We start from the raw sequence: 25,517 nt of genomic DNA, 5'->3' as shown, positions 1-25,517 counted from the left end.
GAAAGATCTTGGAGAAGTCCGCGTTAAAAGAATCCCTGGTCTGGCCATATCGGTCGAACAGGTGTGCGGGTACGAAGCGGGAATAAACGATTAGAATCTCGATTAGCATCCGCGGATCATATTAATCGCGGCTGCATTACCAAGCGGTTGCATCCGCTCGAGTGTACGATTTCGTAATCGAACACGTATCAGCTTCGAGCACTACGTCTCGAATCGCTTGACAGCTTAATAAAGATAATTGCGTCTCTCGACTACATAGTAAAAGCGTAATACATGAATAATCTAACATCGACAATCGAGCATGCACACAGATAAGCGACAAACAATTTTTTAGATGAATATTGATGTATCTTTCATTTCTGTTAAGGAATAAAGAATTTTTAATAGCGTAAGACTTTTCTGTAATTAAAATATTATCATACAATTTATAATTTATAATTACAGTCAGAATCAAATTATCTCGGGCTAGATTTGAAGAATCTATAAATCGTACTAAAATCGTGTCGTGAATCGGTGTGACTTATTTTACATTTTTCCGCGACATCTCTTCGAAGTTTGACTGACGTACGATTGTTTTCTTTTTCATGAGAACCATTGATTATCGAAGAAGTCGAATGTCGAATACGCGAAATGACACGAATAATATGCTGCGGAGTGCACCGCGACGTTTCGTCGGCAGTTATATCGTTCCTGACATGGTGATTCCGCAGAGAGGCGCAAAAAAGAAGACAAGGAGGAGCCGATGTGGTGGCCGCGGGGCGAACGGTCGCGAAATGCTCGGAAGACGCGGAGGCAGAGGAGAAAAATGGAGCGGGTGGCGGCGGCGGTGGTGATGGTGGCGCTAGGCGATCGGAAGTGTGTCAAATTACAGAGGTCCGCGATATTAATGACTCCTAATGACATGCCCCCCTCCTAACGGCAGCGATCGGTGCCTACCGACCGACACAAGGAGAGCACAGTTTCTCCCCACTAAGGCCGTTCCATCCGAGGGCCCGCTCGCGAACCACCAAGGTTGGGGCCTCCGCGCTGCGTCCGGCCGGTGGACGTCGAGCCGGTGGACCCGATTCACGGAATCGGCATTAAAAATGCAATTACTAATTGACGAAGGCTAATAGCAATAAGACAAACAACGGGCTAAATGCTATAAAGTAAAACACAGGTCGGCGACGGCATCCTTCACCCCCATCCCGTTCGCTCTCACCGACCCGGGTCCTATCGGATCTCTCGTCGTCGTCCCCTCGCTTCTATTTACCGATCGTTTCTTTTTTTTTTTCTTCGTCCGACTTGTCCGCTCCTTGTGATACTTCTACGAGAAGCACCGTTCGCGAAGGGGCGCGAGTCCTCCGTTTACGACCGGTTTGGCATTTCCGAGAGGCCGGTCCTAACCGCGGATTTTTTGTCAGCTAGCTCTACACCTTTGTTAGTTTCTGTCCATTCGCCCGTTTTATTTCACCTCGTGAGAATCGCAGTTTAGTGTTTCGTCGACGAGTACGAGCTTTGACTCGAACCATGTTTATTTCTCTAATATGACAGTCGCGCACTTCGTTTCTCTCGTAGTTAAATAACACATTAGGTACTGATCAGAGACATATCAGCTCTTTTGTTGCTCGAACATTGACTGGTGACAAGTTCATTCATGTTTAAAAAACGTACAGTTTAAATTGTCGTGCAAAGTTATTAGAATTTAAAATTTAAAGTTTTTATTGTAGAGGATTTGTAATTGTATTTATCCTTCACTTTTTATTATGGTTTATTTATGTCTAATCTTTTGTATATTATCTACAAAATTTTGTATTTTAATATCGGATCTGAATATGAGAAATAACTGGCCACAGACGTTAGTTTCCGCATCAAACACCCAGTCAGCAATGTATTAATTAGTCTTAATGTACAATAGCATGTACAATATTGATGTTAAAAACAATACTAGGAATAAAATTTTTATCAACGTTATTTTTAAATATAATAGCAGATTGATATTGTTATAGCAATTAGCAGTAAAGAAGAATTGCATGGCCACCATGTATTGATAATAACAAGGAGACTCGGAGGATTACGTTATTACGCACAGCAAATGAGTTTCTTAGTTTTGCAGATGCAGCCGTTTGGCGGCATTCGTTACGTTCTGTCATCTCCCTCATTATCGCGCTTTCTGCGAACAACGATACACGCTATATGTCAGATCTCGTGACGCGTGGCACCCTTCGAGCATGCCCCGTCGTTCTCGAAACGCACGTTCATGGAACTAACAATTCTCCTTATTAGGTTTATTATACAAAAGTTTGTTTTGCCAAACACGCAAGAATCTAAACGACCGGTCATTTTTGCGAATTAGAACAGTGCATTTGTCGCATTATAATTGCAATCCTTTTATGCTCACATGAAATATGAGCTTTGCAACAAAATATATAATTTAAATTTTTTTTAAATTTGCTATAAATAATAAGTCATGCATAAATTTTCGGTGCTGGAAGATACAAACAATTAAATTACAGAATATATAATACGTCCTATTGGTTCCCTCTAATTTCTATTTACTGACAATAGTCACGCAACTCTAACCGAAACTTTCACACGATATAATAATATAACGTTAGAAACTTGCACGCGCTCGATACCTTTCCTTTTGTTATATTTAGTGGGTGTTGCGTGAGACAAAAGTTACCATTTGCAATTTTAGCATTTCAAATTCGTCTAAATCGTTCCGCTTCGTAAGTACCGTAAAAGAATCCTGAAAAGAACTGAATTTTTCTGAAAATCGTCGATGATTCAGTCGGACAAACGAGGGTTTTTAGACATGTTTTATTGATCGTTTCAGTGATCATGACGAGAAATCTCGTAGTGAATACACACGGAGAATTCCCCTTAAAAGTTACGCACCACGAAAGAATTCCTCGAGGCAATAAGTAATATGATAAACTGTTGCACAACCGGGTATGCGGTGCTTGCCACACGTAATCCAATGAGAGAAGTTCTTTTTCGAAAACAAATTTTCCTCATTGGACCATCGGCTACATTCCGACATCCGACTCCGACCTACAACTTATTGTAGAGCCAATTTAATTGGTTTTATGACATATTTTACGTAGAGAAAAATTAGCCGACGTCTCCGGACCGTCTGAAGGACTGCAGAAGCAGAAACTCGAGATGTGCCAACAATATGCGCCTTATGATAAAATCCGTTTCGCCTTTTTGTTTGAAGATACGACTCTTTTATATTCAATTTTTGTACATATAAATGTTATTAACGTATTACAATCGAATAATATTTTTGTGTAACTTCAAGGGCCTATTTCCACGTATGTATATATCTAAAAGTTTTGGGTTTTATTGTACAAATTAAAATTATATGAACAAATCTGAGAATCAAGATCTCATAAAATTAAAATTCGATTAAGATTGACAGCTCAAATGACATTGTTGCGCATGATAGTATTTCAGATTAATAAAAAACTGGTGGTGCGGGTTCATTATCATAACGCGGCATTTTTTTTCGCTCGCATTATTCCGTCGCTGTATTATTTCTGCACGAAATTTATGTCCGTCGAAGATTAAGCCGCGTCGTTCGTTAATCGTATCGAGAAGATACGACAGCAAGCGATGAAACTCTGCAAACTCACCTTGTATGGATTCCGGCGAGGCTGGCTCCTTATCGATTCGGCCAAGCGCGTCGCTACCTGAAACAAAAAGCGCAATCGGGTCCTCGTTAGTGACGCCATACTATAAGCCGATCGGGAAAATCATTCGTTTCCCATAAGAGATACCGAACATGCGCGATACCAAGTATACTTCTTGCGTCGATCAAGAGAATCGGCAAACATTATAGTTTTATCTTAATTACATTAAGGTTATTTATATTCTATACTCCTTTGCGAATAACGGCGCACATCAGTGAAGAAATAACAATGACGAAGACGTTGATTTATACCTTTGCAAGCTGTCTTCATTTATTTTATTACAATTATAACGTATAAGACATATAAAAGAATATAGCGAGAAATATGTAAATAAGACGATAATTGGATAATATATTTTAGCAAAATAATATATTTTTCTTCGTTTATGTTATCATTTTAATAAAATTAATAAGATTAAATTTCAAATCGAGTCAGTGCCTAAATTACGTAAACGTGAAATTTATTCTTGCTAACTGCTAAACATTGTCTCTCAATGTTCCTTAATGTCCGACGATATGTCACGCACAGTTCTACTCGACGGAAACCCACATCTGTCCTGATTAAAACCGGAGGCTCAAGAGCTGGACGGTTGAGATAGCATCGGAGTACGTCGCATTTATCAATCAGGCTGCGGGCCGAATTATGCTAAAACGCGAACGATCATCGTGACGCATGGCGGGGAATCGTGCTCCCGTACGCCAATCGCAATTTCCCGAAAATAGGGCGGCGCGCCGTTATCCCGCCGCAAATGCGATCGATCGATATTCAAATAATCTATTTGACGGACCCTTCTCCGTCGAGAGGACGAGAAAGGGAAGATGGTGGTAATTCAGCGCGAGGATGACCACCGTACGTCACACGGCGAAAGGGACGAGTTCGTGGGGGTCCGGCAGACCCCAGGGGCGACCACCTACTACCCCCTGGGGGGTCGCAACTCACCCCTGAAACGACTGTATTCAGATAATCCCACCTTTCCTTTTCTCCGTCTTATTTGCCCGGAACGACGACATTTCAATACATGCTCTCGCCGAATAACCCGCCACAAATATGGGCGGATATACGCGTCCACTACGTGGGAAATACTAGCGGGAGTAACGACTACACGGATAGCACGTAGATATTACGTAAAAGTAAAAGGGATGGGAAGGATTTCGCAGTCTGGACTTTCGCATTTGGATCGTCGTACATATTGGAAGCTCAGTGACACGTATAATAAATCTAGTATTAATCGATATAATATGTATTTAGTTTTTCCTTCATCCTTCATCCTTCACGATGCACGCATAATGACAATTAGAAAGTATTTCCTTCGCTTCGTTTTAAATTATGTTTATACATATATTCCATCTATGCTCGATCGGCGAGCTATGTATTATTTAAGATATCCAGGTCGATACAAAGCTAAACAATGCGAATTCCTTAAAGAGACCGTTTTCATTATCGAGCGAAGGACTAGTCTTAGAAACTAGAACGCGTTTACATTAAATATAAAGAGTGGCCTTATAAGCCGGAGCTCGAGCGTCTTCTTCTCTCGTGTACACGTGTAATAATGCTCGAGGCAATATTTCTTATAGTTTTGTAGAAAAAAAAAAGAATCGTGAGGGAAGATGCGATGCATAATTCATCAGTAGCGGGATCGATCGACTGTTTGACCGATATTGAAGAACATCAAAAACAAGATTCTCTTTCTTGAGCGCATTTAATCCTATAGTCCTGTATCAATCGTAATTGCACACATTAATTTCCATCGTAAACTTGGTTAGCGTATAAAAATGTAGAAAGATGTAAATTTTTCAAACAGATTTTAATATTTATCAAGTTTTTTCCGCGTTCGGGGTAACTCTTTTATACAGCAGCCTTGCAAAATTCTCGTTTAATGGCAGACATCAGCGAGCGCGACGATTTATCAAAATGAAATACCGGCTGTCGAAAGGACACCCACCCATTCCTTTAAATAGGAATGAACGCGGATAAATACGATGCACCTTCGTCGTTCGACGACTCTCTGGAGGGCCGTAAAGAAGTTACGGTTTTGCACATGCACTTTTTTGCCCCGTTGCACATATCACGCGAACGACTATGACCCTACTGCCGCTTTCTCTTTTCTTCCCTGTCTCGCCTACGAAGCCGTGAGATGAAAATTACGCGCAGTGCTATGTTTATGTATTAATCAGCGACAATTTTCCACTATGATTGTCAGTCTCAAGCAAAACCTTTAAGGAATATTGAGAATCCAATGATAGCTGATAAATTCTTGCTTCAATGTAACACTCTTTCTCACACTACTTTTTCGGCACCAGAAATATGCAAAAATATGTATAACGAAGAGCGCGAAGCACTATTCTAGTTAATACTAATACCTAGTTCTAGTTAATACTATAAATACCTAACACTAATATGTCACCTTTCGCATAATTATTAAGTTTTTAGTCACTTTGTATTGCATCCGTACATGTCCTCAGAAAATTCACTCCAGGATGCGAATAAAATACGTCTGTCTCTCTTCCTATCAGATTCTTCAGAGCAGTCAATTCCGTTCCACGCAACCAGCATCGCCAGCCGAGATTTTCGCGGCTGGACATCACTTCTGAAGTACGTTACGACGTAGTCGGCCCTCACTTTTTCACTTATTAATTCGACACGTCCGCGCCAGCCGGAATCGCGTGTTTGCGGCTACCGTCCCGACTATACTCCCTGCACCTCCCGGTATTCATAAAGGGCAGCCTTATATATATATCTTGCCGTATATGAAGCACGTCGCTTTTCGTGAGCGCACGCCCATCAGCGCAGCCCCATTTATCGCTACGTATATATACACGTGACACCTGTGCCGATAACTTGAATACCGCGGACAGGTGCCCACTCGTCAGGCGCTCGACGTACGACCGCGAAGACGGAAGCGTGTCGAGACCGCTATTATCTCGCGATTACGATCTCGTTTCGCCAAAGGCCGGTTATCGATTGGATGGATCGACCTCTTCCTTTTCCCTTAGCGCGATCAGTTAGACCGCGCGTGGATGTTAATGTATAATGAGCGATGATTCATGAAGTACAAGGATAAGCGCCAAGTTCCCCTATTAATAAAAATCTAAGCATACCTATTAAATCGAGATTTGGAAAAGTTGTATAATATGTACCTCGATTGAAAATAATTTCGAAACCTTCAGATCATTTCGATTCGACTTCATAGAAGTTGAATAATCCGTCGATATAAAATGCCGAAGCTCTTCGGTTAATCGATTAATTCATAAAACTCGATCAATCCTGCGCGTTCTCCTAGGTATATTCTCGTGCCGTAGACGGAAACGAGATTTTAATATTTAAGCTCGATAGCACGATACAATAAGTATAATAAGCATAGAAGCGACCGCCAGCAGGCAGTTGCAAGAGACGGTTGCAATATTAATGCTGACATTTCGGTGCTTTGCGGTAGTTTAACCGCACTCCGGCCCCTCGCTTTAATGGATGCGGCTTTCCGACAGGGACGCTGTGCACGACTACGCCAATCTCATCACGTATGGCCATAATATTGTAACCGATATATCTATCTTTAAAATAAAATCAACCAGAATATAAGTCTGTTTCAATTAAGCAACTGTGTATGTTTGATTAATAAATTATTTACTTATATTTCACAGTTCTTATTGTTAGTATGACTTTATCAAAGTATTTAGTACGTCAGCGTTCCATGCAATGCTTATCTAAAGTAATCGAAATTTTTTCGAACATTTCACAACCAAATATGGCATTTGTACATAATCTGTACGTAATATCCAAATATAAAGTAAGACTCGTATTAACTTATGAGTTATTCCTTATGTATCACACAGTAAACATACATATCAAAATAGTAATGCATCTCAATCGAAATTTTCTATAATGATTCATAATATAATGTAGTTCGTATATATGATCTGTAACACTAGCAGATCCTGATGTCGATAATGAGGGGTGTTTCGGCAAAATTAATTGGTTTGATATGTTTCTTTGTATCATGCTTAGCTTTTATTTCAGGATCAATGACAAGGACGATACTTCTATAATCCCATTTTTACTTAAAAAGTTTTTTTTGTATTTTTTCTTAAATTTTTTAAGACAAATCCAGCAAAACTGATTTTTTTATTTGGAAGAGAGGTGTTTTAACACCAAAACATCCCTTTAGGATCCACCAGTGATCTATAATGTCCATATGAAACAAGAACAATTTATATCACCGTGAAATGAAAGTCATGTGTGTCTGTCTCGCAGCGTGTCGTGCATTCGAGTACGTAATATCATTAAAAATTCATTGAACGAAATGTATCTCTAAGTTCTACGTTTAATCGGTTCGAATTCATCCGGTAAATTCGATCGTGTAATACTTTTCAGTGTATTCTCGTGGCGCGTTGTTACATCGTGAAAAGCGCAGAAAAAGCGGCGAAGGATCGCAAGCAATTACCTTCGTGGCGAACAGAGTGCGACGTTGTTAGTGACTCGATTTTTTTTTTCGCGACGCCCTTACGACGATCCGCCTGTGTTGCGATACTTGATTTTTCCATTTTTTTTCCTCCTCGGTTCGCTGGCTCCTGGCCCGCCTTCACTCCGCCACGCGAACCATCATGAATACGAGATGCGGCACCTGGATACATCTAGTTTTCGCGTGGCGGCGATCCAGCCCTCTCATCAATTTTTGAGAACCCGCGCTCGGACGATATGTATGCACCGCCACCCCGACGCCGATAACCGATATGGAAACCACGTTCCGGTCGACCGACCAAACACCACGATGCCCGTATACCCGGCCACCACGGAAAATCATACGCCGTCCTGCAGCGCGCGTGAATAGTGATGAGAAATCGCGGCGAAACACTCGCACCAGAAGCTGATTGGGCGACCATATGGTCCCGGGGCGCTTCTGATCTCAGAATTTTCAGTTCAACATCATTATTGGAGAAGAAGGTCGGACAACGAGTATTCTTAACACGGAAGTACGCATTGGTACGGAAATGCACTCTGATTGGAAAATATCGATTTTTTTAAGATCGAATCTCGCGGAAACTGAAGTATTTGCAATGTTCGGAAGGAAGGAGAAAGACGAGAAAGATCTCTGAAATGCCTATCGCTCGAAAAGGCCTCGCGTAGCAGTTCGCAAAAACGAAATTACATAACTATCAACTTCCATAATACCCGACACACACATATATACACACACACATCGAAAAGACCACGAGAACAGGTTTTACGCGCGTTCCGGAAAAATCCGCGGGTTAGGTGGGACTTTAAATTCGAAACTTTCCGGGCGGAAGAGAAAAGAAACCGGCTGAGAAACGTCGCGGAAAAAGGGGTAAGAGACAGAGAGAGAGAGAGAAAGAGAGAGGGGGGGGCAAAGGAGAAGGAAGTTCGTGTACGCGAGCCGAGACTTTTTCCAATTACAAACGGCGCCATTCGTGAGCTGGTCGACGGCGATTATTTTTGAAACAAGAATATTCCTCTCCGCCCCGGGACATAATGAGGAAGCGAGAGGCACAGTCGGAGGGCGCGATAATGGCGGCCGTTATGAAGAAATCAACCCACCCCGGCACACAGCCACCCCCGTCGCACCCCGCCGACGAGCCACGCTGGTAACCCACTTGATCTTCCGTTTCCATGGCGACCGCCTTGTCCAACGAACCCCCGCCGACTGAGACCGGCGCGGCGGGGGTGGCGATGGTGGTGGTTGCGAACCTTCTCTCTTATTATGAGAGTTGCTCCACCCGGGCGGAAGGGTTGGAACATCGCTCTTTCTCTCTCTCTCTCTCTTTCCCTTTTACGTCTCCCTCGGCGACTGGACGCTTTCAGAACGCACATTTAATGATATCTCGGTAAGTCGAAAACAGGAGGCTGTTAAAAACGAACATAGTTATGCGAGACATTTAAGTACTAATGTCTTATAATACGCGGTCGTAATACCTTAGAAGAATTTTCAAATGCAAAAAGTTGTAATACGAAGAGTTTAAATTCATATAGTTCAAAATTCAAAGAGAATCAAAGAGTATTATCACAGAGATTCTTTTCTGATAATATAAAAATTTTCTAAATTTTCGCTATTGTACACAGTAAGTGTGCATATTGATATAAAATCCACTTTGATATTTGACACAAAAATAAAAATTTGTCTTTTCTAATTAAATTAAATGCATAAATGTAAGAGCATTGTAAAGTAACTACGGTGCTTACACATATGTTTACTGCACGCATTACTTTATGTACAATATATTAACTCAATATAATGTAATAATCATGTGAGTAAGCGATAAATAAATATCGTTAACACACCGGCAAATTACGATACAACCGGACCGTAAGAAAACGTGAACGCATTGGTCAATCACGCTTCCGCGAAGCGGACAACAGCACTTTCTTCTCCCCCTTTTTTCTTATTTCTCATCTGCCGTAACGCAGTCGAGCATTACCCACGAGCGTTTTGTGCATAACAACGATAATCTTCTGGCATAAAGTAACCGATTACTCTTTTTTCCGGGAATTTGCGTCAATGATCCGTGAGGTCCGTCGTCTAATATTCGTGCGTTCTTGAATTCCATGAAACACCGAGCGCGCACAATGCGGGCATTGCGTGCCGAGTGCACTTCTCCATTTCTTAGGACTAAATTAACGCAATATCTGTAATTATATAATCAAATTACGTAATTACAAACGTATTATTATTAATTATGTAATCATACGACACGATATTACGTAATACACGCTGCCATTATGTAATATATATACATGCTATTACGTAATATAAATTTGTGCTTAAGATATAGCCACAGCAGATGTATGCCCGATCAATCATCGATCTATACCATAATCGTTCTTGAATTTAATCCCGCGGAGAAACTGATAGATTCCGAAATAATTGCCGTTCATCGGATTGTTAGTAACATGAAAAAGAGGGGGAGAGGTGGGGTTGGCAGGGGGGCCAATAGGGCGGTATAGTCGCGCCCTCGACAGATGATGGACGGTGGTGCGTAACAGCTACGGGGTGTCGCGAGTAAACGAGACGCGAGAGGAAAAAGAGGAGGATGATTTCGCGCGGGAGAGAAATGATTTGAAATTGATGAGTCTATCGCGACTTAGAAGGGTTGGGGTGTCGCGTGCCGCACCTCGAATGCATAAAGGATTCCCGACCCCTTTTTGTTGCGCTTCATCCCCCGAGCCATTTCTCCAAGCGTGTCGTCTTCACGATCTCATGTCCCGACGTCATGCACTCACGAATCGGAAAAAAAATAGTACCGATTAATAACAGACCAAATAATATAGATAATTAAATTTCTGGCTTAATTCGAAATTTAAAGATTAATATCCCGCTGACCAGTGCTGTTAAATTAAGCATTACATTAGGTTTAAGTCACTTCCATTGGCGCTGATAAGATTTTTCACGGAAAATTCTGGCGGCAATCGATTCGTACGGCGTACTACTTCACATGTATTACCGTCTTCTCGTTCGAATTACCGTGATAGTGCACAGACATGTCCACGCCGCGCCCGTTTCTTTGCACGTACGCTGGAGAACGAGGAGCCATTAACAGGGACGCATATACCAACATGTCGCTCGTGGGGGTGGTTTTCCATGGACTCGAGGGGGGGAAGCACGGACTGTATCCGCGCCAGAAGAAGGGGGAAGAAAAGTGCTTCACGCGGCGAAGTAATGGAGCCGACTTATTCCTCACAGAAACTCCTTGGCTGGGAGCAATCGAGGTGTTCAACGGCGAGGACGGCGAGGTATTCGAGGCATCGAGGACGCGGTGGTGAGAATCGTTCGAACGAAGGATCGATACCGAGGTTGATTCATTTACGAAATAGAAAATTTTGCTTAATCGACGTTGTCGACTTCGCATACCTGCATGTCGTTTGAATATTTTTCATAATGTTATTTTCAAAGATTTTAATATTACAGTTGCCAGACGTCTATAATTCTGATTATAGTACATTAATGGGTATATTTGAATAATTGGAAACGAGTATGTTTGTCTTTAATGATATGATAAAAACGCTAAGTCGCCTGAGATTATATACTACGTGGCTAATCCTCATCATGCAGGCTCAAGGAAATTCACCGCGTCACGGTATTCTGATAGCAGCTGTAAATCGCTGTGGAATTGTGACAGATTGTGATTAACGAGCTTTAAATTAGATCTCGTGGCATATGATAGTACGCTAATATTGCCCGATGCCGCATGCATTAAGATGTTTTGTCTCTATTCTGCCTTCTTCAGGAAGCGTGTTCACATTTATCTCATTCAAAAATTTTTACTTTCTAATCAGATCAAAATGACAACACGAACACTTGTACTCAAGTCAGGTAACATTAGCACGATCGATATACTTTGCGATTCTGGAAATTAACAGCGTTTGTTAAATTGTGCAGTTAAATGCGAAGAGTTGATACGACATTGTGATGAATTCTGAAACGAATCAAAGCGCGAGACATTAACCGAAGCGATAAAACGACGTTTCCGTCATCTCCGTCATCTTTATCATCGTCGTTGCCGCGTGCCAACGTCATCATTAAAATTATTATCGCCATCAAGTATTCCGCATTTTATCGGGATCCGCTGTACGGCGGTACTATGCATATCGCGGGCTCATCAAACCGATCCGTTCGGCTGATCGATTTTAATTAATAGCCGCTCGTACCGATTAAGCAGGGCTGTCTGCGCGAATGAAATATTCATCAAATGCAAAGGCGCGCGGGGCGCGCGTGTATGAACCATTAAAAAATAATAGCAACAGAAATTCGCCTTAATTGGCGCAATAGCCGAGCCGCGCCGGCACGGCGCGAGGGATAACCCCCGTATAGTCCTGACAATTAAGCGCAACATGCGGGAGATCCTGTGTGCGTATACAAGCCTCTCTCGCGCACGCCGCTGCTCATAATTACGCGGTAATTAGAGAGGTTTGTCGGCAATTAACATCTTGAATATCGTCGCGTCGCCGCGCGGTATCGGCCAGTATCGCCGTTCTCCTTTGATCCGTCAGATACCAGCTCTGGCGCCGGTTCTCGAGGATAAAGAATTTTAACCCTTTGTCTCCTTTCGTGTATGAAAGTTTATTCGCACTTATTTTAACAACATAGTAAAAAATAATGAATTTTGAAAATAAAATAACTAATTCAGCTTTCGTTGATCGTCCTTAGTTGATTGTCATTATATAGAATTCAGTACTTACATACATTGAATGTCGTTGCGAGTAATTTTTGTTTATTCTCTACTCTGACTTGTATTAGAATAAGTGAATATTCGGTCATTTATTTTAAAATAGTTTACACTCGCAAAAAAGAAAAGCGATAAATTTCGCATAATTTTCAATCCAATTACGTATAAATGTGACAAATAGATAATTAGATATCTCGCACGAGAGACAGAGAGCCTTTCGTACGTCATTGATTTTCAAAACTAGCGCCCATAACTCGCCCGAGCACTTCTATCTCTCACATGAGGCACGTAGGCACGGAGATATCTCGAAGTTTCCGATCCAGAAGAGCCTTGTGTCTCGGCCGTTAATTGTTCCATCGACCGGAAGTCCACGCGCGCGGAAGCTCGCCATCCCGCCTCGTCTCGCGCGCAGGCAACAAAAGAAATCGAATATCCCGCCGTCGTTTCTCTCACCCGTCTTTCCTCCCCTCTACCCGCGTTTCATCTATTCCTCGCCGCCACCATCCCCCATTCCCGGACTGGGATATAATTTCCCGGGGCAAGAAGTTTCTAATGACAGAAAATCTAATATATATCGCTTCGAGCCGGAGGTTCCGCCGGCGCTCTGCGAGGCAGCTTTTCTTGTAATTAAGTTATAACTAAGGGCGAACGTGGGCGTAGCACGATGGAGATGGTTCCTTCGGGGAGAGGGGAGGGTCGGGAACGCGGAGCAGGGTAGGTTGGGATAGCAGCGGAGAAGTGTTCGCTCTCCTCGCAAGAGTGGAAAACAATAAGAGAGCCTGCGCTCTAATCCGCACCATATACATTATAGCCGCCGAGAGTGTTCCTGGCACCGGCCGGTAGTTGGTACGTATAAGGTCTTAGCAACTTCGAAAAAACGGAATTCCGTGAGGCGCATATTAAAAAATTATAATTCAGGAAAAGCCGCGCGCGTGACTTTTTACCGCAACGAATCGTGGTAAAAGTAACCTTAGACGTAGCGCAATTTGCAACACCGGCGTGAAGCGAGAGACGGGTGCGTTCCGTAGAAAAGAGAACGAAGAAACGATGGTCATCGTTAAATTCGCGTGTGTACCCGCGGTAGACGTATCCCGCACATCTATACGTGTGTCGATATCGCGCTTTTCCCAGGCTACGGTTAACGATCACCGAGGTGGTCGCACACACGACGCAGTGTGGTACCCGTGATATATATGTAACGAGGTGCACGTAACGTGCGACATGCCTGTCCTTTGCCACGACGCGGGCGCGGCGATGGGAAACGGGAGGGAGGATCAGTCATTAGGTAATGGGGACTGATTTTTCCGTCGGGACTTTTATTTAGACATCGTGTGCGGCAATTTTCTTGCCGTGTTCGCGCCGATTAGACGGTTCATTCGCCGCCACCCGTGAACGGCGATACAACTGAGATAACTTGTTAAACTGCTGTCCGTCAAGATCAGCGGCGATTACGACAATACCGTTTTGTTGCGTATTAAGTATTTATTTGCAAATTATGTACGTATTATAAGTTGAGACTTACGATAAGTAAATATTGAAAGATGACCGTTTATAGAGCTGCATGTTCACAAAATTTCTAACGCGTTTTATAGGTAATTTAAATTATATAGATTATTTGTATACAGTAAGAAAATATTATTGTAAAATTCTCTAACATATATGTTTGCACGTAGTATTCTTCTAAAAAATTATTATCGCATTAATTTTCGCCGTGCGATAACAGCTCTCGATAATGTCGACAAAATATCGCCGAGGAGGAAGGGGAACCCTAGCGCTAGGGTTTTGCGAGAGTGAAAGAATAAGAACAGGGATAGAGCCGCGAATGGAATTGGCCGATAATTATCGTAGCGTGCAAATATCGATAATAACCCGATGTGAAAGAGGAAAACGGGTGGAGAGCGAAGGTAAGACGGTGGGCCGGGCATCGCGCCTGGAAAGGAACAACTCAATTGTGCGAAATCGAGTTAGGTACCAGCGCGCCGGCGGGGATGTAATTAATTAATTCGAGAACGCCATTTTGCTACTGACGGCCGAACGGAGAAATATTATTTTCAGGGTGCGGGGCACCGGGGTAGAAGAGAAGGCAGGAAATTAAGCGGCTTCAGTTCCCTCTTAATCTGTAACCTTCGCAGAGAGAAAACTGTTCATTCGCTATTCCGTTCTTTTCGCAACGATATTAATTAATATTAAATTCTGTGCATATTCCCCAATCTGCAAAACTACGTAGTATTAAATTGACTATACGTATGGCAACAAGTTGTTAACAAAACTTGTTTACCATCTTAGATACAGTGCGTCAAGTTTATTCACGATGTACCACTAGCTTTATAACTAATTACCTATCCAAGGCATACAGAGAATATAGTCTTTCGTTAACGAGGAGGATCAACTCATAACGCTTAATTAAGGTGCTGTACAAAGTAAGAACGAGAGAAGCGCGAAAGGAGAGGATGGGGGCAATCGGGGCCCCTGATCGTGACTGGCCCAGGAGCAAGAACGCGGTCAGATCCCTTGATAACAATCTGATAAACCGCTCTCCCAAGATCGCGAAGAGGCTACATGCACCGTACTTAAAGGAAAAGAGACGAACTTCGCATGTTGTTACGAATATATTCCGTGGCCAAATTAACTTCAACCTTATTAAAATTACTTTTACATAATCAAGATTTTTTATAGATAAATTTAAAAATATAAAATGCCATATAAATGCATGACGTTACGTATGCAAAATATAAATAAAATTTATTAATACTAGAAGAATTTAAAATATAAGTTACGTGAAAGGTAAGAATACAATAAGCCAAAATAAATAGAAAAGAATATCTCAAGCAAATAATTTTCCTTTTATACACACAGAAAAATATAAACTACCTGCAAGTTAATATTACTTGATTCAAGTATTTGATAAGTTCATATATGAGCAAATCTACCATAAAGTCGTCATAAGTATCACATTTACTCAAAACATATTCTAGATCTTAGCAAGTTTAGTACTTGAAACAAGAATATTAAATTAATACGAATATTTTGTTTACTTACAATATAGAGTCTACGGAAGAGAAGCATATACTTCAATAAAGATATTACATTTTCTTGAGAGAAGTTTATCCGTTATTTGAATCAAGTAAAAATTTTATTCATCTAGAATAATCGTTTACTTCAAAAAAGAATTTGTATTCTTGATGATTACAATTAATATTATTTTTATTTTTTTAATTTTCTTTAATTCTTTAGTTCCTAAGTAGAATGTAGGTTAGGAGGTTTTCGTGCGCTGTGCGGAGGGGTAGTACTTACAGTTTAGAATATAAAAATTCCTGTCCTCAGGTGGACTTGAACCAGGTTCCTCGTGGTTATGAGTCTGACACTTTATCACTAGGCCACATCTCTGATTATATTCTTAGTGTTGCAGTATCTAGTTTTCACAGAAGTAATTTATTGATTTCAAGTATTTCATATTCTTACTTAAAGAATCAGTAAATATTCAAATCAAGCTTATGTGGCTTCTTAGATAAAGTTTACAGAATATACTTGAAATTAATGAATCACTTCTGTCAAAACTAGATACTGCAGCACTAAAAATATAATCAGAGATGTGGCCTAGTGATAAAGTATCAGAGATGTGGCCTAGTGATAAAGTATCAGACTCCTAACCACGAGGAACCGGGTTCAAGTCCACCTGATGACAGGAATTTCAATATTCTAAACTGTATCCCTCCGGACCGCGCACGAAAACCTCCTAACCTAGAAGAATGTCGTTCTACAGCCAAGTATTTCATATTCTTACCTAAAAAATCAGTAAATATTCAAATCAAGTTTATGTTGCTTTTCTTAGATAAAGTTTCGGAATATACTTGAAAGAAGAATAAATTCTTCTTTTAAGCACATAATGATAAGCTTTTCTAATACTTATGATGAGTATATTAAGAAACTAATATTAAGAAAATATTCTTTGTTAAAGAAAACTGTTACTCAAACCAAATAAAATAAAATGAGTAATTGCTTTTCTTGGCTATAGAACGATATTTTTCTGTGTGTACTATCCATATATTTATAATTTTTTATTCAATGAAGAACAGAACGTAGACGCAAATCTGCACGCTTGCTGCATAAAATTTCATACATTTTCTCAAACTACAAAACGCGCAATCCGATTTCCGCTTTATAATCTTCTTTCGTGTGAGAATCGATAGACGCATGAAATATCCGCCGATAATGCAAAGCGTGACTGACATTTGGCTTATCGCGGTATAATCCTATCAAACTATACTTTTAAACCCCCACCCTGGAATCACCACAAGTGCTCCCCCCGTCTCTTCATTAACGTTTCATTAAAATTTATGAATTTTACGTTCGCATCCGGAGACAATTCATTTATCTCAAATCTTAGCGAGGTCGAATGCCAATTCAATTCATTGATAACAAATAAAGTTTTTGTTTATTCTTCATCTTTCGCGCTAAGCTTAAAATTAAATCTATATACGTACCCACAAGTACATAATAATATAAAACGACGAGATGAGGAATATTCGTAAAAAGAACTATATCACATGGGACAATCATCAATTGTCGAGAGGCGAGAGTGACGAGAATTCGAGTAATTCAAGTGCATCCAAAGCGAATAGGGTGACCGGAGTTTTGACGAAAACGTAGAGGGGACCGTACGTTTAAAATAGCGTGGTCATACCCCCACGAGCTAAAAGCAACCCCAATCGCCACACGCCGCTCTAATCACAGAAAGAGGGTTGGTTTTACATTTTAAATCCTGCCGGCGTAACTATTGACCATGACGCGATGGTCATACTGCAGAATTAATTATTTATTATCTCAGTTTAAAGTATCATATTGATATACCTGTCACGTATAGTTTTGAGCTGGATTGCATGCATGTCAATACTATCAAAAAGAACATTATTGCAAACATATTAGAATGTATACTACGTATATCAAGTGACAAAATTTTATAGAGTCGTGGAACCAATGAGGACGCGACTTGCATAATATATGCTGGGGAGACTGATGTTGCATGGTAAGATGGAAAAGCAAAGAGATGGTTGGGCGAATAGTTAGGCGGCCAGATGAACGCCATAAATGTGGGCATCGGGGTTGAATCGTAGAAATTTTTTATAGATACATTAGAATTTCGTGTGAAAAGGCATGGTGGCAATTTAAAACGACGCATGCGGGAGACAATTTTTGTCGTTAAAATTCGTCGAAACCGGCAAGACAGTTTGAATTATGCTGGTAGGATTGCTCAAGATGAGCAACGTCAAATAAATTGATGAATAAAAAACCAATAAAATTTTATACAAAGTTCAAATTTCAAAGATAATTATATAAAATATGTCAAAATAAAAAGTTTTAGTACATAAATTTATATAAACTCGAGATAATTTAGATATGCAAAATGCTGGATTTATATTAAAATTTTAATTAAATTTTATTTTAATTAGACATAAATTACGTATCCCATAAAGTAATCAAAATCATTTTTCTACACAATTTCATTTAAATGTTTGTATTACTAAAATATATTCGTACTTATATTCATACTTATCCTCTGGAAGATTTTCCAGCTCTTTCCTTTGCTGCGCATATTCTTCCAGAATCCAAAAATGTAAAACCACAGGAAATACCATCAGAAAGCCTTTGAAGTTTCCCTTTTTAGAATTAGCAACAACACTTTCTTGCTCGTCACTTATTCGTTAACAGCACTTTCTTTGCCTGTCTCTCCCCCGCGTACAAGTAATACCGAGAATTAATCAATTTAACTTGAAAAAATATAAGATCGCTCAATTAACGCCTCTATTTGATTTTCACGTTAAAAAAAACTAAAAATACAATATTGCGGATAATTTTAACACCTTGTTCAACACATCAAGTTTAAATTGTTTCCACGAAAAAATCACGAAGAATTGTTTCAAGATTTGTAATTCTACATATTATCTTAGAATCGTCGTGTACCTCAGTCAATTCTTGTTATAAGAGCAGGAGCAGATAACTGTTTACTTCGTTTTATTTTATTTTTATTTTTATTTTTTTTCAATAAGGATGCTCCAAGTTAACTTGCCGGACGCAACGTTACTACTGGTGAGCCAAGGCTGTCCATTCGCAATGGTCAGCACTGCCTCTCTTCCCCCATCTGGAGTCCTCTCAGGAAGTACACCCCCGCAAACCCTCAATAGCACGAGAGAGAGAGAGAGAGAGAGAGAGAGAGAGAGATAAAGAGAGAGAGAGAGAGAGAAAAACTGGAAGAAGAGAGAGAAAGAGAGATATAGATCCCCTACGTGCTTCCCGAACACCCGCCTTCCTATCGCACGGCCAAGGGTACATACATTATCCACCCCTGATCCCCGATCTCGCTCAACCAACGTTTCGATAGGTACCGCACTGAATTATAGAAACGTCTCTCCTATCTTTCTTCTTTGACGGTGCGTATCGACAGACGCGAGCTTTTAATTTCGCCAACTAGTAATTTACAAAGTTATTTCGGAAATACTTCTCTGAACCCATAATTATAGATGAATAATTTACACGCGTATTTCTCAATCGTACTAATTTTTTAATTATTTATTACAATTAATATTTTACATACAAATCATAATTAGTTTTATTTTCCCTCTTTTTTCTCTTCTTCTCTCTCTCTCTCTCTCTCTCTCTCTTTCTTTTTCTTTCTCTCTAATTTTCACTTATTAATTCATAATATTAGGTATATCAAATTTTGAAAAATTGTATATAGTTTTTTGTGTTCTGCTAAAAACAATATTAAAAAAACGTTTCTATATAATGTCTATCTAACAACATGAAATACTTTGTACACACGTTGTCATTTCCTGTGTAGTTGTTAGAAAGCTTTTAACCTAAAAAAATAAAAAAATGGTTACAAACGCGTTTCTCCTTTGACTACCTTTTAGCTTACTGATTGATTCAGGATTACAAAAGAAAAAAGAAAAAAATCATTGAAATACCTGTTGTTTGGGAAACATTGTAATTTTAAGTTATTATGACATAAATTTTGATAAAAAACATTACATCTTGTTTTCACAACAAAAGGCAAAGGAATATTATAAGTTATTCGTATTGCGTTTATACAAATCTTTCAAATTCAATGTTAATTGACGGAAAAACATGTTTGAGACAAATGCTTCAGGGACAATAAAACATTCAAAAAATGCTTTTAAAAATATCCTTAAAAATATATTTTCTTAAAAATGTTCTTCCTTATTCTTATTCTTAAAAATACATTCTTTTTAAATATTACACAGATGGCTGTCTGATGTTTTAGGGCACGAAATTTGACTACCTCAATATTAAATATGCTGCACAACTAACAAATTTACATCGCCACAATTGGCTCTTTTAAACACGAGACATCTAAAATCTATTATCTCCAACTGCACCCATGCTGGTAATAATGATTGTAAATGTCAATTGAGTAATTGCTATGGAAATGGCCTTATCGTGGGTTACAATATAAATAAAACGTCTGCTTGCCCAAAAAGAACGATGAGTCGGCGCTCAATTACTTTTACACCCAGATCGATCCGCAGATTATCTAATTCGGTTAATTAATCAATTGCCTTAATTATTGCCGGTCGGACTCGATAACGAATACCTAGAGGCGCCTTCATCATTCTAAATGCGCCGTCTGAATGTAATCGAGTTATCGTTTTAATGGTTCCTTCTTTGGCTCCGACACCAATTGTTATTAATTTGTTATTATTTTAGTTAATTGTTATTAGTCCCAAAATATTATACAAACGGAAGATTTTCCAGATTACACTGAATAATTTAAACATTAAATAATTATGTAAAGTATGTAAATTTAAATATAAAATATTTAGTTAGAGTTTATAATATAATTAATGATCGTTTACCTGATCTTAAAGGGCTAAGATAATTTGTTAAATATATAAATACTAATAAATTTATATTATAAAATTTGCAAAGTATGTTTTTTACTGTAACATTAATTGTTGTGACATATCAATTATTTCCTATTATTGTGTATCCGAGTTTTCTGAAATGAATTTTGGAACATGTGACAGTACATTATTGAGCAGTAACGAGAAAAGTAAGTCCAGCGAAAGAATGTATACATACATTCTGAAGAGGATGGGAGAAAGAGAAAGAGATGCAGAACGAGGGAGAATTGTATAAACAGGGAAACAGACGCAGCCAGCTGGGGTCCGTTACAATCTGTCCCAAACATGGTCCATTGGTGAATGATGGATCGTCTTTGTTGACGCGCAAAACTTGCAGATCCATGTTCAGTGCGGAAAAATTTAAGCATGTTAACGACGAGACGAAATTTCTTCATTGTGAATGACCATCACGCCGATATTTCGTGAGACATAAGTGATGATCGATTTTCCCTAAGGGAAAATAAAAATATATGAAAAAACGATCAAGGCTCTCCCGGAATGATTGCGCATAGTGGCGCGTGAAAATAATTGAACCAAGAAAATGTATCTGCGTGCACACAAGTAAAAGATATCGCTCCGATACACGGTATATTATACGTTACGATGAGTATAATAATTAAACGCCCATCCCTCATTATTCATACGCTTGAGTGCGTGTAATGGCAGACTCGTGCATCAAGCCGAGAATGTATTCGTGCTATTCGTTTTAACGCATGTGCGGTAAATCTGCAAAAGAGTACACGAAAACAGTAATTACTCGGATGAGAAAGCTTATCACGTTTCTGGCGCGCAATGTGTATCAGTAGATATCGCGACGTGCGTTTCTATGTTTTATTCTCTATATCTATATCGTCTGATCAACATGTGACTAATGGATCTCGCATTAAGCAAATTTTTTTCAAGACATTTTTTCAAGACATGCTCGCCAATAGTTATTAAATTATACGGTTGCAAAATTATGTGGTCGAGATTAAACTCGTATAAATATAATTAATTATAGATAATTATATATGCCTTCTCAAAGATTTGTTAAAAAAACATTTATGGGTCTATATTCACTTTCACAGAAACGTAATTGGTATAATACATCATCTTTGAAATAACTTTAATTAATATAACAATATCCATAATCGTCGCAAATCGCATGTATTAATTATACGTACAATTAATATTCAATTAATAATAAAAAAACAATGATATAAAAATGATATAAAATATAGAAATAATGCACGATTTTAACATCGAAAATCCGTCTGCCGCACGTTCTGATGTCGAGAGAAGCTCGGGAAAAGGCACTCACACGAAAACTGTCTCGTCTATTGAAAAGCGGGACGACCTCACCCACGCTTTTCCGAGGGGGTAGGGTCAGAGGTCGCTGAGCGCCCCTATTTTGCAACCACCCCTTCTCGCCGACAGCAGTGCATTTGACCAGAGCATTGTCGGGAGGAATGGGCCATTGTCGGATTGAATCATCGTAGCACAGGGTGGAATATTCAGGGATGGCCAATGGTCAGTGGCCATTATTGTTACCTACGCGTGTAGGGCCGCGATAGCTTCTCACCGTCGCCAGCCGTGATAGACGGTGGGGTTCGGCCGGGAAAATGGACACACTCGAAAATGTGGAGCGCGCGGACACTTTGTCCTTTCATTCGATTTGACCCGTGCCAGATCGGTCCATGCGTCCCCGCCTTCCCCCCATCGCGCGGTGAATTATTGGCTTTAATTGTGCGCACGATAATGGGCAGGCTGGACAAATTTCCGGGCGGGAAACATTCGGGGATATTACGAACGAGCGGGGGGAATCCGACGTGACGCCACGCCGGCACGCGCTGTCCAGTCGCATCCGCCAATTAAAACCGATTGAATATTTTCAGGAAAACGCCACATTCGAATGCTGGGAAAACCTATTTAAGAACGGAAATGTGACATATGTGCCTCGTGATTTACAAAGAACTTTCGGCGATATATAAATTGATTGTCGCAGGTCGCAGTAAAATATATAAGCACGTTGACAATATCTCTAAATTATTATAAAAAATGCAATCTTCTTTATTTCTTCCTTTAAAGATGTTTACGTATTGAAAAATTTACAACATTCTTACAGCAACAACACGTAATCCTATATAGCCACGCGCAATGTTGTTGGTATACGAGCATGTCTTCTAAGGGAGGAACCGCGCGCATATTGTCCAGCGACAAAGCGAGAGATCGGGGGTCAAGCTAGATCGGTCTAGGGTGCAGTGGACTGCGTCATTGTACGTTGTATAATGATATTGCTCGTATGTTGCGTATGTCGTGACTGTCAAGGGTCAGCTAGGTCAAAGGTCGCCTTCTCGATGATTCGTTTGGGACAGTTTATACGCCTCATTATGATAAACTTAAAATAGAATTGCAGAAGGTAAAGAAAAGAATCGCAATGTGTACAAGTATAGCTCTATTTACTCTAATGTCTTCGATCAGATTAATGTTTTGCATTAAATTGCGGAAAGTACATTTCAATATTAAAAATTCTATTTTTATTCTCTTAAATATCAGTAACAAAATCACAATATTATCCATCAATATTATTATCGTTAAAAATAAATTATCACTTTAAATTATATTTAATTACTTGATGGAGCTACCTGAAGAAAAGTCAAAAGCAATTCTCGTTTCCCATGGAATTACTACAACCGGATAGCCTGTTGTCAGTCTCCTTACCGTGAAACAGAATATCTCTTCCGACATGCTAATGCTAGACCGCTGCAAATCTGGAAAGGTTCTTAAGAGTCTTCTCAAATTCAGTCCCACGTTTCAGTCCACGATACGTGCCTCGACATTCCTGAACTTTTAAAGGTTTTACATCGATCACCCTATTGATAGAAAACGCATTTACATATCTATGCACTTTATGTTTCGTCGAAAAACGCGGCAAATACTTTTGTCGGTATCTTTATGTTTTTATTGACCACCGGGATATGTTTCAAGAAAATTCCTGCAATATTGTATTCCTCGAAAGAGTTAACGATCAAAAGAATTTGAATAAAGAATGCAGAAATAAGTTCGATACCAAAGAGCTTGCAAACTTGTGTAAGATTTTTTTAAACAGAAGTAATATGCATGTATTAAACATTTATAAAAGTTCAAATATATGTATTGTATAAATCTATTGTACTATTAAACATGTTCTCTATTAGTGCATATACTTAATTTATATAATTTGAAGTATAACGTATAAATAAGTTAAAAAATTTATTCATTTCTTTCTATACTTTTTTTTAGATCTTCAGATCTTGCGTGTACAAAAGTAATTCTTTGAACTGTGACTGTAATTGTTTGTCTTTACCTGCATATACACAAATGAGCTGAATCTCTACTCAGAAAAAGATAATAAAGGAAAAATCTTTAAATTTGGTGTGAAATTATATACAGGAAACACTGAAGGTTCCTTACTGTGCTGTACAATGTTTCCTATATAAATACAAACTTTTTAGCATCACCGAGAAACTTTTGAAGAGAGTCAGGTATCTTCAAGTCATCATCGAAGATGAAATCGACGAAAATGCAACACGCGTTTCCGATTAATACCAAAACGAGTTTCACGTCGGCAGAAGCCGATAGGTCGAGCGCATAAACCGCATTCCATATGCCCAGGTCGACTTCGCGTTCACCGAAGGCGACTTCGGGTCCGCGACCCAGGAAGTAGGTAGTAATTTCGAAACGTAGGGCACGACGAAATTAGCAGGCAAAGAGCCGAGAGATGATTTTCCAAAATAACACGTCCCTTGTACAATGGGGAGGCAATTTCCCGGGGACCAGCTGCCGCCACCTATCTGATTTATCATCTCGCGTACCCGACGAAGGGCTCTCTTCCACCTCGACCGCCCCGCAGAAACACCCTGTGGCCGCCGTGCGTTTCTTTCCTTAAAGAAACTGGTCGAGAGACTTCTCGCTAGTAATTATCGTGCGCCAGGTCATCGTGGAGCCTCTTCTGACACTCGCCGCGCGCGAAACAAAAAGCAGGAAAAATACGATTTTCGTGGGCAGATTAAAGTATCAGTTAATTGAATCTCTTTGGTGAAGAGAAATTCGTCTACTCGGGTTTGCAAAAATCCGAGAGAGCTTCTACTCGCTTTTATTACATTTCGGCATTCTTCCTTTCCTTCTTACACTCAAAAATCAAACATCGATAAAAATGATAACTGATTTTTAATTTTAAAATTTTATTATTTTTAATTTAGAAAAAATGTCAATTTGATCAGGACTGGATTTTGGTGGCCTAATAATATCTATTATTCGCGTACAATTCTTCGCCTTAGCAAACCACGCGTCGTTACTTACGGTCTTAAAACGCAATCTCAACTAAAGCTAGCACAGTACAATGATATAATTAAATTAATAGTGAATTTAATTACATTAACACAATCTTAAGAAAAATGGAAAATTTTACTTATTATTATTATTTTATTTTTTAATTTTATTTCAAAAAAATATCCTAAATGCTAATTCTTCATAATTGAGAACAACTTCAATAATATCTATATTGTAAGTAAAAATCCTCATTTTGGACAATTTTTCAAAATTAAAAAAAGTTTTATTCTCTTTGCATTGTACCAAACAATTGCTCGCAATTACGAATGACGATAAACTTCGTATCTGTACTGCGAAACGCGGAATTGGCTGGTTGTTAGTTCGCTGGAATTCGTTGGGGAAGGCAGATGGGGGTGGAGTAGGGTGGGGTGGGGTTTGTTCAATCGGTTATT

General features: G+C 39.5%; 1 protein-coding gene across 2 annotated transcripts in view; it reads right to left on the bottom strand.

The window, feature by feature from the left end:
- The window catches only part of LOC112463105 (POU domain, class 2, transcription factor 2-like), a 128,286-nt gene that overhangs the window by 28,036 nt on the left and 74,733 nt on the right, over positions 1-25,517 (bottom strand). For both annotated transcript variants that reach the window (XM_025029295.1, XM_025029297.1), the window contains exon 4: positions 3,621-3,677. In XM_025029295.1, the coding sequence (XP_024885063.1) occupies positions 3,621-3,677 (57 nt within the window). The remainder of the gene's footprint in view (positions 1-3,620; positions 3,678-25,517) is intronic.

This window comes from Temnothorax curvispinosus, unplaced genomic scaffold (assembly GCF_003070985.1).
Source record: "Temnothorax curvispinosus isolate PA1 unplaced genomic scaffold, ASM307098v1 QBEX01013028.1, whole genome shotgun sequence".
Classification (NCBI taxonomy): Eukaryota; Metazoa; Arthropoda; class Insecta; order Hymenoptera; family Formicidae; genus Temnothorax; species Temnothorax curvispinosus.
This window is presented reverse-complemented; position numbering and strand designations above follow the sequence as displayed.